General features: G+C 39.6%; 1 protein-coding gene across 3 annotated transcripts in view; it reads left to right on the top strand.

Annotated features, from left to right (window-relative positions):
* The window catches only part of ABCA9 (ATP binding cassette subfamily A member 9), a 52,490-nt gene that overhangs the window by 32,433 nt on the left and 6,477 nt on the right, over positions 1–13,580 (top strand). For all 3 annotated transcript variants that reach the window (XM_036339158.1, XM_036339156.1, XM_036339157.1), the window contains exons 24-35: positions 1,046–1,153; positions 3,191–3,364; positions 3,550–3,663; positions 6,249–6,368; positions 7,276–7,344; positions 7,777–7,868; positions 9,049–9,169; positions 9,816–9,936; positions 10,614–10,705; positions 11,517–11,677; positions 13,098–13,173; positions 13,253–13,347. In XM_036339158.1, the coding sequence (XP_036195051.1) occupies positions 1,046–1,153; positions 3,191–3,364; positions 3,550–3,663; positions 6,249–6,368; positions 7,276–7,344; positions 7,777–7,868; positions 9,049–9,169; positions 9,816–9,936; positions 10,614–10,705; positions 11,517–11,677; positions 13,098–13,173; positions 13,253–13,347 (1,343 nt within the window). The remainder of the gene's footprint in view (positions 1–1,045; positions 1,154–3,190; positions 3,365–3,549; positions 3,664–6,248; positions 6,369–7,275; positions 7,345–7,776; positions 7,869–9,048; positions 9,170–9,815; positions 9,937–10,613; positions 10,706–11,516; positions 11,678–13,097; positions 13,174–13,252; positions 13,348–13,580) is intronic.

Below are 13,580 nucleotides of genomic sequence, written 5' to 3' on the forward strand. Positions count from 1 at the left end.
GAATCGAACCTGGGACCCTTCAGTCTGCAGGCCGACGCTCTATCCACTGAGCCAAACTGGATAGGGCTACAATATAATTTGCCACGAAGTTTTAGGAGGGGCTAAGACAGTGGTTCTCAACCTTCTGGCCTTTTAAATACAGTTCCTCATGTTGTGACCCAACCATAAAATTATTTTCATTGCTACTTCATAACTGTAATGTTGCTACTGTTATGAATCATAATGTAAATATCTGATCTGCAGGATGGTCTTAGGCGACCCCTGTGAAAGGGTCATTCGACTGCCAAAGGGGTCGCGACCCACAGGTTGAGAACCGCTGGGCTAAGAGAAGAGAGAAGTAAGATGATCTCAAAACTCATGATATCAGACCTCATGATACACATGGCTTGCAATGTAGCAAGGCAACCGATCATAGATCAGATCAAAGCTTCTAGCAAAACCCAAGGCCCTCTTTGACCTGTACAGGATTTTGACGTTTTTAAGACTTAATGTCCTTACGTGGAATGTGTGCTGATCATTTTTCTCCAAGCCCCATCACTTTTATTTCCTAACATCCCCTACTCATGCATTTATATCTACCAGGTCCCCAAAGGCGTTTGAATTTGCTACTTATGCATTAAGTTGAGCCAGAGGAATGATTCTTCATAAGTGTTAGACTGAACTGATTTGGCACCACTTTCTGAGAGTAGTGTTGGCAGTCCACAGTTCTATTGCCCATAAAGACATCAGCTTAAATGTTACCCTCATAAAGTTAGAGAGCAGACGTTTTATGCTTACCTTGCATGTTATTAACTGTGGGACCTTGGCCAATTCTTGCGACCTGGTGGCATTTGCTTCCTCCTAAGTAAAGCAGGAGGCATGTTCAAAGCCCCCATGTTGTTGCAACTTGTGATTGAAAGTTAATGTGGAAAGAAGTTGCAAAGAGAACCTTGGGAGGTATCTTTGGTAGTCAGATTGGTTGATTTATTTGAGTGACTTAGTTAAGAAAGTAAAAATGAACCTTATACCCAATTGCCATCAACTCTTGTGTTCTGCATGATTTCAGGAGTCCATGTCTGAGGAGTATGTGTCCATGAGCAATCCCTTCCTCTGGATACCTGGGGCGGCCTGTTTTACTCCGTTCATTGCCATGAGCAGCATCGGTGACTATAAAGTAAGAAGGGTTGACAAAGTGTTTACATGTTCTTAATGCCCAGGGAACCCTTTCCCATCTCTGACCATAAGTTTATATGTAGGTGGTTACACCTAATTTATGTACCTGAAACAATGAACAGCCCACATTTTCATTAAAGGTTGGCAACTATAAAGAAAATGCTATTTTTCTTAAACCAATAAGAGATCTCAGGAAGGGCAGCTTAGGCGATATCATCTTCTAACAGGAAGTGGGAGTTTTATCTGCTCTACCACTTAGTTTTATTCGTAGGCGCTTACCCACAGACATCCCCTCTTCCTGGATGAGCACAACAGCCCCCCTAGCTGCTCTCGATGGGGCCTCATTTATTGTCTCCTATTCCATTTTCCACACAGTGTAACAGAGCACTATCTTAAAAACACAACCCTGACCTTGTTAATTACCTGCCTAAATCTTCTCAGTGGTTCCTTATCAAACCAAGGAAAAAGAATGAAATACTTGAGTAGCCTCAAAAGCCTGGGTGGTCCCGGGTGTCTCCACTTTGATCTGATGCCACTCTCATCTTGATAGTCATGTCCAGCTCTACTGGCTTCTTTCCAGGGTCCCCAAAACCTTAGCTCTACTCACTGCCCTGCCTTCTCTCCTCCTAATCTCCTAGCTTGCAATGCTCCAGATATGGCACATGGATACTCCTACTCATTGCTTAGACCAGTGATGGTGAACCTATGACACGCGTGTCAGAGGTGACACGCGAACTCATTTTTTGGTTGATTTTTCTTTGATAATGGCATTTAAATATATAAAATAAATATCAAAACTATAAGTCTTTGTTTTACTATGGTTGCAAATATCAAAAAATTTCTATATTTGACATGGCACCAGAGTTAAGTTAGGGTTTTTCAAAATGCTGACACCCCGAGCTCAAAAGGTTCACCATCACTGGCTTAGACCCTAACCCTTCACAAAGGACCCTTCCCTCCCTATCCTAATGCCGTATTACAATTCATCTCCTTTGTAAAGCCTCTCCTATGACCCTGAACCTCCTTAACACTTTTAATTTTACTTGTTTTCCATTTTTAATTTTAATAACATTTTTAATTATGTAGCTATTGTACTTATTTGCTTATTGCCTTTTTATCCCCCCCCTCCCCCCACCACACACACACACACAACTTAAACTCTACAAGAGCTCTTTGACCAACGCAAAGGCAGGCACATGAACAAATGAATAAATAGGGCATGTCAGCCCTCTAATGTGTCCTCGCTGTCATTCTCTTTCCTGCTTCCTTCCAGCCATACTCTCCTTTCCAGAATACTTATCTGCTTTCAAACTTTCCCCTTAGTTCATCTTTTTTTATAGACTCAATTTCAGATTTAAAATTTTAAATGCTTTTGTGCTTTACTGTTAGAACAGGCCACATTATATTTTAGGACCTTATGTTAAAACCATCATTGCAACAAAATACAGCTTATAATGTGGTCCACGATATCAAAATCCACTACTGGTTTTCACTTACATTAATGAAAAGTATGGTTTGCTTCAAGACAGGGAGTGTAACATTTTAACGGAAGACTTCTTAGGCCAACCTAAAGAAGCCATTTTTAATGAAGTCGACTAGGGAGATGATCATTTCTTAGACCCCAAATAAAATGCCAATTATAAATGCACTATTGGCATCCAGCATACAATTTATCTATCTTATAGGAAATTGTAAACCTACATCTTTTGATTATTTGTACAATCAGCAAGTCTTCATGATGTCAAAGGGAGGAGTAGCTTTGGAAAGAAAGGAACAGGTATCTTCTCGTTGAAGCAACCCCTAGTCATTCTGTGACGGAATGTAAGCTAGATATGTGGGTGCATTTTCCCTTTAAATAATGAAGTCATCGTGTACTTTACAGCATTATTAATACCCCAGAAGCAGGGGTGTGGCACGTAAAACCCATTCACTAAGTCAGCATAACATATAGAAGGAACATAGAATGTTTGTGACTACATAGTTGTAATTTCTCAGCCTGAACTATCAGTACCTTTGATGACTTTGTTTTTTTAATCAGAAAAAAGCTCACTCCCAGCTCCGGATCTCAGGCCTCCACCCTTCCGCTTACTGGTTTGGGCAGGCGTTGGTGGACGTCCCACTGTACTTCTTGATCCTTCTTGTGATGCAAATAATGGATTACATTTTTAACCCAGATGAAATGATAATTATAATCCAGAATTTGTTAATTCAGGTAAGTGGCAAAAATTAGGAAATGGTTCATTAGATTATTTTTAATGGATGTAGTAACATTATTTATCTTAAACCAAAGAACTTCACCTTACTTCTGCTAGTGCATAGTTTGGAAAGTTGGGGTTTAAGTAGGAATACTTTCCTAGATAGCGTTTACCTTATTCAACCTTAATCTTCTCTTTTCAGATCTTGTGTAGTATTGGATATGTCACATCTCTTATTTTCTTGACATATGTGATTTCATTCATTTTTCGCAATGGGAGGAAAAATAGTGGCCTTTGGTCATTTTTCTCCTTAATTGTAAGTAAGCATACAGTGCACATTGTTTTGTTTTTAAACCAGTTTATATAATTTTAAGAATGTATATTTTAATCTTTATACTAAACAGATTGGTAAATTAATGTTGCTCTTTAGAAAATTCTAAATAAGATAATCATAGACACATATAAAATATACTGTATGTGAGGGTGTGCACCAGTTATAAACTAGGACCTCAAACATGTCTCTAGGTGTAGCCTGTCCCTGGAGCTAGACACTTCTACCTTCAATAACTCACTTACAATTTCACTTGAATATTTAAAAACACCTCAAGAATCACATTTCTAAAATATAATCCTTTCCTCAACCCTGTTCTTCTTTGTCTTTTAATATCTGACTTTACTACAGTACCCAGATAATTGCTCATACCAGAAATCTAGACTTATCTTTGATTCCTCTCTGTATCTCCTCATATTCAATCCATTTATATGACCTTAAAACTCAACATTTCTGAAGTCTGTTTGGTGTGTCTCAGTGTCACTGCCACTGCCATTGTCTAAGCTTTCAGCATCTCTCTACTGGAGTACTGCAACAGACCTGTAAATGGTCTCCCGCTTTCTACTCTTGCCTCCTGTAAATTATTCTCCATATAATAGCCAATGTGATCCTTTTAAAATAAAATGTATTGAACAGTGTAACCTACATGTGGAGAAGTACACCATAGATTCCTTTATCCGCTTTCTGAACTTAATAAAAGTGGAATCATGTAGAAACTCATAGAAACAGAGTAAAATGCTGGTTACCAGGGGCTGAGGGCGGGGGAAATGTTTGTCAAAGAATACAAACTTCCAGTTATAAGATGAATAAGTTCTGGGGATCTGATGTACAGTATAATGATTATAGTTCACAATATTATATATTTGAAAGGGGCTAAGAAAGTAGACTTTAAATATTCCCACTGTAACAACAACAATGACAAAATGGTAATTATGTGTGGTGAAGGATGTGTTAACGAACATGATTTTGGTAATCTGTTCACAATATATAAATCTATCAAATGATCACATTGTACATCTTAAACTTACAAAATGTTATTTGTCAATTATATCTCCATAATGCTAGGAATAAAGATGAGCCATTTAAAGATGAAATTCATTCAACCAAGAAATGAGCCAAAATAAAGAATTCAACAAAATAAAAATTACTATAAAAGCACGGGTAGGGATCACTGAACTCTGTAAAACATATGTGAATATTACATACCTTTGAGAATCATGGTTAGGGCTTATTTATATAGAAAAATCCTCAAATTCAATAGTTCCTTTTGTAAAGTGAGCATAACTTTAATAACAATCCTGTGAAAGATATAGTAAGAAAGAAAATCCCTGAGAAATTTAATCAGAAAAATCAAGGATAACTCTCTAAATAAAAAGATGGCCAAGCAACCCCAGAAATAAATTTAAAAAATAGTAATAATAAATAGGTGTGATTTAATTCAGAATAAGCTGATGGCTCAGTATTAACAGCTGTCAAACTAAAAGAGGAAAACTGCCTGAGTTAAGAAAATACTGTACAACTCCTTTTTAAAAATATATATTTTGTATTGATTTCAGAGAGGAAGGGAGAAAGAAACAGAGAAACATAAATGATGAGAGAAAACCATTGATTGGCTGCCTCCTGCATGCCTCCTACTGGGGATTGAGCCTGAAACCCGGGCATGTACCCCTGACTGGATTGAACCAGGGACCCTTCAGTCTGCAGCCCAATGCTCTATCCACTGAGCCAAACCAGCTAGGGCCCATACAATTCATTTTTTTTTTTAAAAAACTGAGCAAAATAAAAAGATAAATATAAGAAACACAAATTACCAAAATCCAGTATCATATTACATGGTAAATTATATAGTTATTCACCTAATATCAGCAGTAAAATGAAGACACCTACAACCATTCATATAATGTCCTGTCTCGGTGAGATGGTGTGATGTGTACACTAACTCATGGTGTATAGGAGAATAGACTGTCACCATCTTTTCAAAAAATAACCTGTTAGTAACTACTGAAAATTTAAGTGCGCATACTTCTCAGAATCTCTCCTTAAAGATTAAAAATGTAAATATACAAAAATTTATGTTGACCAGCATTTATAGGAACAGAGAAATTGGAACATCATTTCTAAAAGCAAAATTATCGCATTCTTGCACATCCACTCAAAGAAATACTAAGCAGCTATATATAATGATAGCTGGTATGCCAAAAACTAAAAGGGGTATCTCTGACCTACTGGGCAATGGAAAAATGCAGGATGTGGAGTAATGTGTAATAAATGGATCCTTTGTCAGAATCTAAATTTAATAAGACCTCCTCCTGGTTTGTATGCACATTGAATTTGAGAGGCCCTGCTGTGTCTTAAAAACCTCATACTCCATCCAGTACAGAATTGTGACAATCCAATACAAAATTCTCTGTGTTGCAGAAGAAAAGAAGTAAGGTGGCAGTACTGGCTTGGGAAGTGAGATGGAAATTGAAAATAAGAACATTTACAAGATGAAGCTCCACTCTCTTGCAAAACATCAAAACGTTCAGATTGTTGCACTTCAGTGAAACTATGCTGTGTTTCTATTTCAGGTCACCATCTTCTCGATAGTTTCTATTGAAATGACTAATTATGGATTTCTAGGGCTGTTAATCTGCACCATATTGATCCCGCCTTTCACACTGATTGGCTCTCTATTAATTTTCTCGGAGGTAAGAATCTCACTCTTGTCCCTTGGTCATGAAATGTGTGGCCATTGAAGGCAGCCTTGAATATTGTAAAAATGTAGGTAGATTTTTCAGTTGTACAAGGTTTGAGGTCTCTGTCTTCTGAAAGCCAATTTACTTACCATAGGCGAGAATCATGTTCTCATTCAGTAGGAAAGCCTGCCTTGGTTTATGAAGGTCAAAGGCAACTCCACTGTAGTAGAACTTCATAGTTCTCATGATAACCCTCACTCCTAGGAACAAATATCCCAACTGAGAGGCCAATGAGATGCCTTTCTTCTGTTATTTTGGACATAGTAGGTTTAAGGCTCCTCATAGACATGCAATGGGAAATACCAAGTAGCCAGTTAGATATATGAGTCTGATATTCAGTATCAGGGTTTTGAGGATTTGGGGGACTTAAAGCTAACCACTTGAGATTCCTCAGCATGTAAGTGATATTTAAGGCCATGGAACTAGATGATATAACCTACAGAGTAAGTATAAGGAAAATACAGCTCATGGACTTGACCTTGAACTCCAAAATTTAAAGATTGAGAAGGGACTGTTGTTTGCCAGGATCTATTCTCAGAAACTCTACTTAATGACATAGAGGAACCATATATAAGGATGTACATCAGTTTCTCCTAGCAGGGCGAATCCTGCCAACTCACAGTGTTCAATATAAAAGCATTGGAGCCTACAGCACAAGCACAGGGTAATAGGTCACTGAGTAACATGAGAAGCGGGGAGGACACACTGCACAGTCAGAAATTGACTTTTACCCGATACATGAGCAAGAATTACGTAGAAGGCTGGCAAGGTCGTGTAATGGGCATTGAATTGTCTTAAGTGAGATGAGATTCATGCACAGATGAGGTTCATCTAAATACACCCTTTTCTCACTTTACAGGGTTCTCCTGACTTGGTGGAATATTTAGGAACTTCAGAGGAGTATCTGCTATATCTGGCATTGCTGATAGTAAGAAGACATTTCCATTTAACTGTTCTTGCATGAGGGGGATGCATTTGTATGCTTTGCACTAAATTAAAAATTTAATTTTGGTGCTTAAAAATTTGGCACTTTACACATTTGAACACACACACACATACACCCCACCAGAGGCTTCAAATTCTGGATGACTAATGTTATAATGATTGTATGAGACTGAGTATGAAGCCCAAACTCTCACTGGCATGAACAGAGTCAGTATCAGTGTACTCCTTCTATTTATGTCCTGCTCTCTCTGGAGAGCAATGAAGCCAACCCTGAGAGTTTCGTAGAATATCAAATACAGTGAAAATGTTATCAAATCTACCTTTATATATTATCAAACTACTTAAGTCACTTCTAATATTGAAATTGTTGTTTTCATGGTGATGCTAATTTTGATTGTCTTTTCCCCCCTCATAGCCTTACCTTCAATCTTTCATTTTCCTTTTCATTCTACGGTGTCTGGAAATGAACTTTAGGAAGAAATTGATGAGAAAGGATCCTATATTCAGGTTGAGAGATTCGTGTTTTATTTTAATATTCCTTGTTAAAGACATTTTAATAGGCTTAACTTAATTGAGTAAAAAGTACTGTACAGGGTTGTTTTTAAGGGACTGTGTAGTATACACCATTATAATTCTTGGTATGTTAATGAGCTTATAATCTAGCAGGAGATGCTACACTAGCACACATAAGACACTGAAAAAAATAAGGCAGACCATAATTTTACTAACATTCTAGAAGAAAGTCATATACAAGTGGTAGCACTTAAAAATAATGGTTAAATATAGACAAGCAATTGGGTAAATGTAGCTAATCTAGGAAGGAAGAGGAGTCTGAACAAAAGGACAAAAATTGGAATAAATGCTACCACCCTATAGGTTCACGAAGGCTGCTGGAATGAACGTGAAACCTTGTGCAGGAGGTTAATAGGAAATTAAAATTAAGCTAGATACATATTGGAGTGTCTTGGAATAGGGAACCATAGGGAAGGTTTTTACAAATTATGCAATCAGAAACAGACCGGTGTGTTTTGAAAACCTTGCCTAACTCAGAAAGTATGAATCAAGCTCAAGTCTAAAGTAGGCGGTAGAGCAGGAGAGTGACAAGATGACAATCATGGTTTAGGAAAACTACTGACAGCAGCAATTTGGGATGGCATGATGGAAAGAGACAGGAATCAGCAGGAATCAGTGGGGATGAGGAAGGAAAGGGTTAGATTGGTAGTAGCCAGGAAAGAGTGATCCTGTCACATGTACCCAAGACATGAAAGTGCTCAGAAACTGGTGATTGCATATCGTGGGATCTCAGGGACACATCTCTGATTGCAAATGTTTTGATCCATTCTTCTCACTAAGCCTTCAGAATTCCAAAATATCTGTGTCAAAATTACAGTCCCTAGATTCCTTTATCAACCCTGTCAGAGTGTGAGTACTGTTCTATTATTTATAAAAGAAGTCACAGCCAACAAGGAGACTGAAACTTAGACCGAAAGCAAGGATGATGTAAAAGCAGTGTCATTTGAATCACTGCTGGAAAGTAGGCTGTCTGCAAGGCAGAGGGCACAGAGCAGAAGCATGGAGATTGTGGGGTGCTCAGTTACTCAGTCTATGCAAATAATTTATAGCAGTTTGCACAAAGTTCATTATTTCTGTTACAAGTTGTTCAACTGGAAACCTGCTCTGATTTTAGAATTTCACCAAGAAGCAGTAAGTTTTTTCCAAACCCAGAGGAACCGGAAGGGGAGGATGAAGACGTTCAGATGGAAAGAATGAGAACAGCGAATGCTGTGAAGATCCCGGACTCTGATGAGGTGGAACTACTAGCAATAGTCTTCATCATATACCACTGTCTGTCAGATAAAGTGGGCAACTAGCTAATCTGAATTTGGGGGTTGGGGACACACACACACACACACACACACACACACACACACACACACACACACACACACACACACACACTGAGGTTCTTTCATCCTTGCCCAGAGTTCATTACTTGATTTCAGTAAATATTCAAAGCCAGCAGAGATCCAAGAACACACACAAGTTACTCTTTCAGTCATAGTTTTGGTGGGTAAGGCTGACTATTACAAAACCTAAAAAAGATTTGTGAGCAAAGCAATTCAGAGGAGAGCGTTCACCTGAGGTGTATGTGTGTATGTGTGCATTTGTGTGTGTGTGTGTGTGTGTGTGTGCCTATGAGTGTATGTCTTTTAATAGTGTTATTGGTTTGATGAAAGCCTCTGTTCCTATTTTTTGAGGAAGGGCAAGCATGAGTCAGATGATACAGTGCAAATGTCCTTTTGCAGATTGGGAGAATTTACTTTAAAATGGCAGTTTTGAGGAGAACTGTTTGGATTCACTATTTTACATTGGGAAAGATTTGGCCAGAAGGAGGGAGTATGGGGCACTCACTCATCTCAAGGTGATAATGTTGTTATTCCCTCGTCTTTGCAGAAACCAGTCATCATTGCCAGTTGTCTCCGGAAGGAATATGTAGGCAAAAAGAAAAACTGCTTTGACAAGAAGAAAAAGAAGAAAGTTGCTACAAGAAATGTCTCTTTCTGTGTTAAAAAAGGTTGGCAGCAGTAGTTCTGCTAGCAGGGTGATCTTGACCTCTGAAGATGACGTCTTTTGAAGGGAATAATGCCTTCCAAATCTGGGATGATCACTGATAAACATGAAAGGCAGCCAGCTCATCAGCAGTAGAACTCTGACCCAGTCTGCTTCACGGCCTGTTACAGCCATTTGTTCTTTGCATAGAAGACATTAATGTCTGCTCTGCTAAAACAAACAAAAGAGAACAGCCACCAAAAAGGAGGCAGTGTTTATGTTAAGAAGGATGGGATAGCTTTCTTAATAACATTAATTACGCAGCAGGGAATACAGCACAGAAGGGAAATCACTGGGCTGCGGTAGTTCATTCTTCATACCTAACAAATGGCACGTTTCAGGAAAGTGTCGGTGAAATGCAGCAGGCACTGGAATCAAAATTTGTTTCACTTCCATCTCAGCCTCTTATTGGCTGCATGACCTTGGGAAAGATATTGATCCTCTTTATACCTTAGTTTCCTTGCCCATAAAATAAAGGGACATAAGGACACTCGAGTTTGTGTGTGGCTGAGGAATAAGTGAAATAATGTACATAGCACATTTGACATAAAGCTTGACACACAGCGAGAGCCCTCAAATCGTATGTGCTTTTATTTTTATAATTGTTTGCGGTTATAATTCTGAGCACACTTTTTTTTTCAGGTGAAGTTATAGGTCTGTTAGGACACAATGGAGCTGGTAAAAGTACAACTATTAAGATGATAACTGGAGACTCAACACCAACCGCAGGAGAGGTCAGTGACACACACAGAGGTGTGCTCATGAACGCTGCCTCAATGAGACAGTTAAGATACGTATTGATGACAATCTTTAAAAGCACAGGCCATCTTTTCCTATTAATCAATGTGACTCATGCATTGAATAAAGAGGATAAATTAATACAAATTTCTCTCCTTGATTCCAAAAAGTAGTTAGGTGTTGAAAAGAGCTGCATGTTATCTACAGTATGCCTTTTATTGAATGAAAAAGTAGAGACATTAAAAGGAGAGATTTTGGAAAGGAAAGCTAAACATTCGCTTTACTGGAGGTCAGAGATCTTTGTTTTGTGGATTGATGTATCCTGAGAACTTGTTAAATTGAATTGCCAAGATCCAGTATTTACTCAGAAAACAGAGATCATATGTTAGAGGGAAATTGAGTAACTGTCTAAATTCCATAGCAAATACTAGAATAGTGTATTAATGGCACTTGGCTTTACGTCCAGCCTAAGTTGGGTGAAATGACGGACAGAGTTCCAAAGTCAAACAATGGACAAACGAATAAGCAAACTTGAATTCAACCATGGTGATGGGCTTAGTAATAAAGCCTAAACCATTCTAGGAGGGATAGAACAATGTGGAATATCTGCCTTTTGATGTATAGAGTTTCTGTCATCTTTTCCCCAGAGCTAAGAGGTTACTTACGGACTTGTGTACTCTTGGCAGCCGTGTGTGTAAGAGGGGGACATCAGTGCAGTACGCTCACACACACACACACACACACACACACACACACACACATACACCACAATTTTGGCCAGAAGGTAAGAATGAACTTTTTGTGTAGGTGATTTTGAAAAGGAACAGCGGAGGAGACGCCCTCAAGTTCCTGGGGTACTGCCCTCAGGAGAATGCGCTGTGGCCCAACCTGACAGTGAGGGAGCACCTGGACGTGTTTGCAGCTGTGAAAGGGCTGAGGAAAGTGGATGCCGCAGTCGCCATCACACGGTACCTGGGGGAAGACACACCTGTCCTCTACTAGAGCGATGTCATAGATTCACAAAAAACTGAGGAAGTACCATTCTAACTGATGACTCCATACTTACTGGTATGGAAGAAGACTTGTTCACCTAGACCCCAATTCAGAGTTTTGTTCTCTCATTTTAAGCCTGGAGAGGAAAAGTCTATTAATTATTCTTAATACAAAAATAAGTCATTGAAAATGTGAATTTAAAAACCATGAAAGGGCCCTGGCTGGTGTGGCTAAATTGGTTGGAGCATAGTCTCATTCACTGAAGGGTTATGGGTCCAGTCCCATCAGGGCACATATCCAGGTTGGGGGTTCAATCCCCTGCATGCAGGAGGCAACCTGTATATGTTCCTATCTCTCTCCCTCCCTCCCTCCCTCTCCCGTCCTTTTTCTGTAAAATCAATAAATTAAAATAAAAACAATGGAAGGTTCATAAAGTATCCAAGATAATTTGAATTTTTTAAAATTTTATTTTTCCATTACAGTTGACCTTCAATATTACTTTATACTCGAGGCCTAATGCACAAAATTTGTGCAAGAGTAGGCCTGCCTTCCCCCGGCTATCTGCATCAGCTTTCCTTGCAGCCCCGGCTTCATCAGGAACGTCGTCCAGTCTAATTAGCATAATATGCTTTTATTATTATAGACTAGAGATCCGGTGCATGAAATTTGTGCATTCAGGGGGGTCACTCAGCCAGGCCTTGAGAGCCCTATATAATAAAAGGGAGCCCTTGGGCCCTAACCAGTTTGGCTCAGGAAATAAGAGCATAGGCCTGCGGACTGAAAGATCCCAGGTTCGATTCCGGTCAAGGGCATGTACCTTGGTTACGGGCACATCCCCAGTAGGAGGTGTGCAGGAGGCAGCTGATCGATGTTTCTCTCTCATCGATGTTTCTAAATCTCGATCCCTCTCCCTTCTTCTCTGTAAAAAATCAATAAAATATATATATATATTTTAAAAGGGATCTCTTTGGGGATGTCAGACTGATAGCAGTTGGACATCCTTAGTGCTGCTGTGGAGGCAGGAGAGGCTCCCACCACCACCGCCATACTCGCCAGCCATGAGCCCAGCTTCTGGCTGAGTGGTGTTCCCCTTGTGGGAATGCACTGACCACCAAGGGCAGCTCCTGCATTGAGCATCTGACCCCTGGTCATCAGTGTGCATCATAGCGACCGGTCTTTCTGCCATTCGGTTGATTTGCGTATTAGCCTTTTATTATATAGGATTAGTTTCAGTATACAGTTTAATGGTTAGACAATCAAATATAGTTTCAATGTTATGACCACTCTGAATAGTGCCTTTAAACATTCTGCACTGTAGACTTCTGATTTGCCCTGTCCCCCATGTGCCTTCTGGTTGTGCGCTGGTAATGTGGGTTGACTCACTGTTTCCTTCAGGTTGGTGGAGGCGCTCAAGCTGCAGGAGGAGCAGAAGCGCCCCGTGAAGGCCTTGTCAGAGGGAATCAAGAGAAAGGTAGGGTTGGGGCTGGGGTTACTCCTCCAGGCGCACTGATCCCAGATCCGAGCCCGATGTGCCGTTCCTCTCCTTCCAGCTGTGCTTCGCGCTGAGCATCCTGGGAAACCCATCGGTGGTGCTGTTGGACGAGCCGTCCACGGGCATGGACCCCGCGGGGCAGCAGCAGATGTGGTGAGAGGATGTTATGAGCAACCCAAAGTGAAAGTGTTTTACTTAGCAAATGAAAGACATCAATATTATCAGGAAAACCAATAGTATGGAGGGAAATCTGAAAGCCCACTGCAGCCAATTTTTATGGAGGAAAAAAAGATATTCTAACAAATTAGTACTCAAGAATTTCATTCTTATCTTAGATCATGTGGGTGTGCATGGCCTAATTTTATATTGAGATCAGTCTACATTAA

This window comes from Myotis myotis, unplaced genomic scaffold (assembly GCF_014108235.1).
Source record: "Myotis myotis isolate mMyoMyo1 unplaced genomic scaffold, mMyoMyo1.p scaffold_m19_p_17, whole genome shotgun sequence".
In the NCBI taxonomy this organism is placed as follows: Eukaryota; Metazoa; Chordata; class Mammalia; order Chiroptera; family Vespertilionidae; genus Myotis; species Myotis myotis.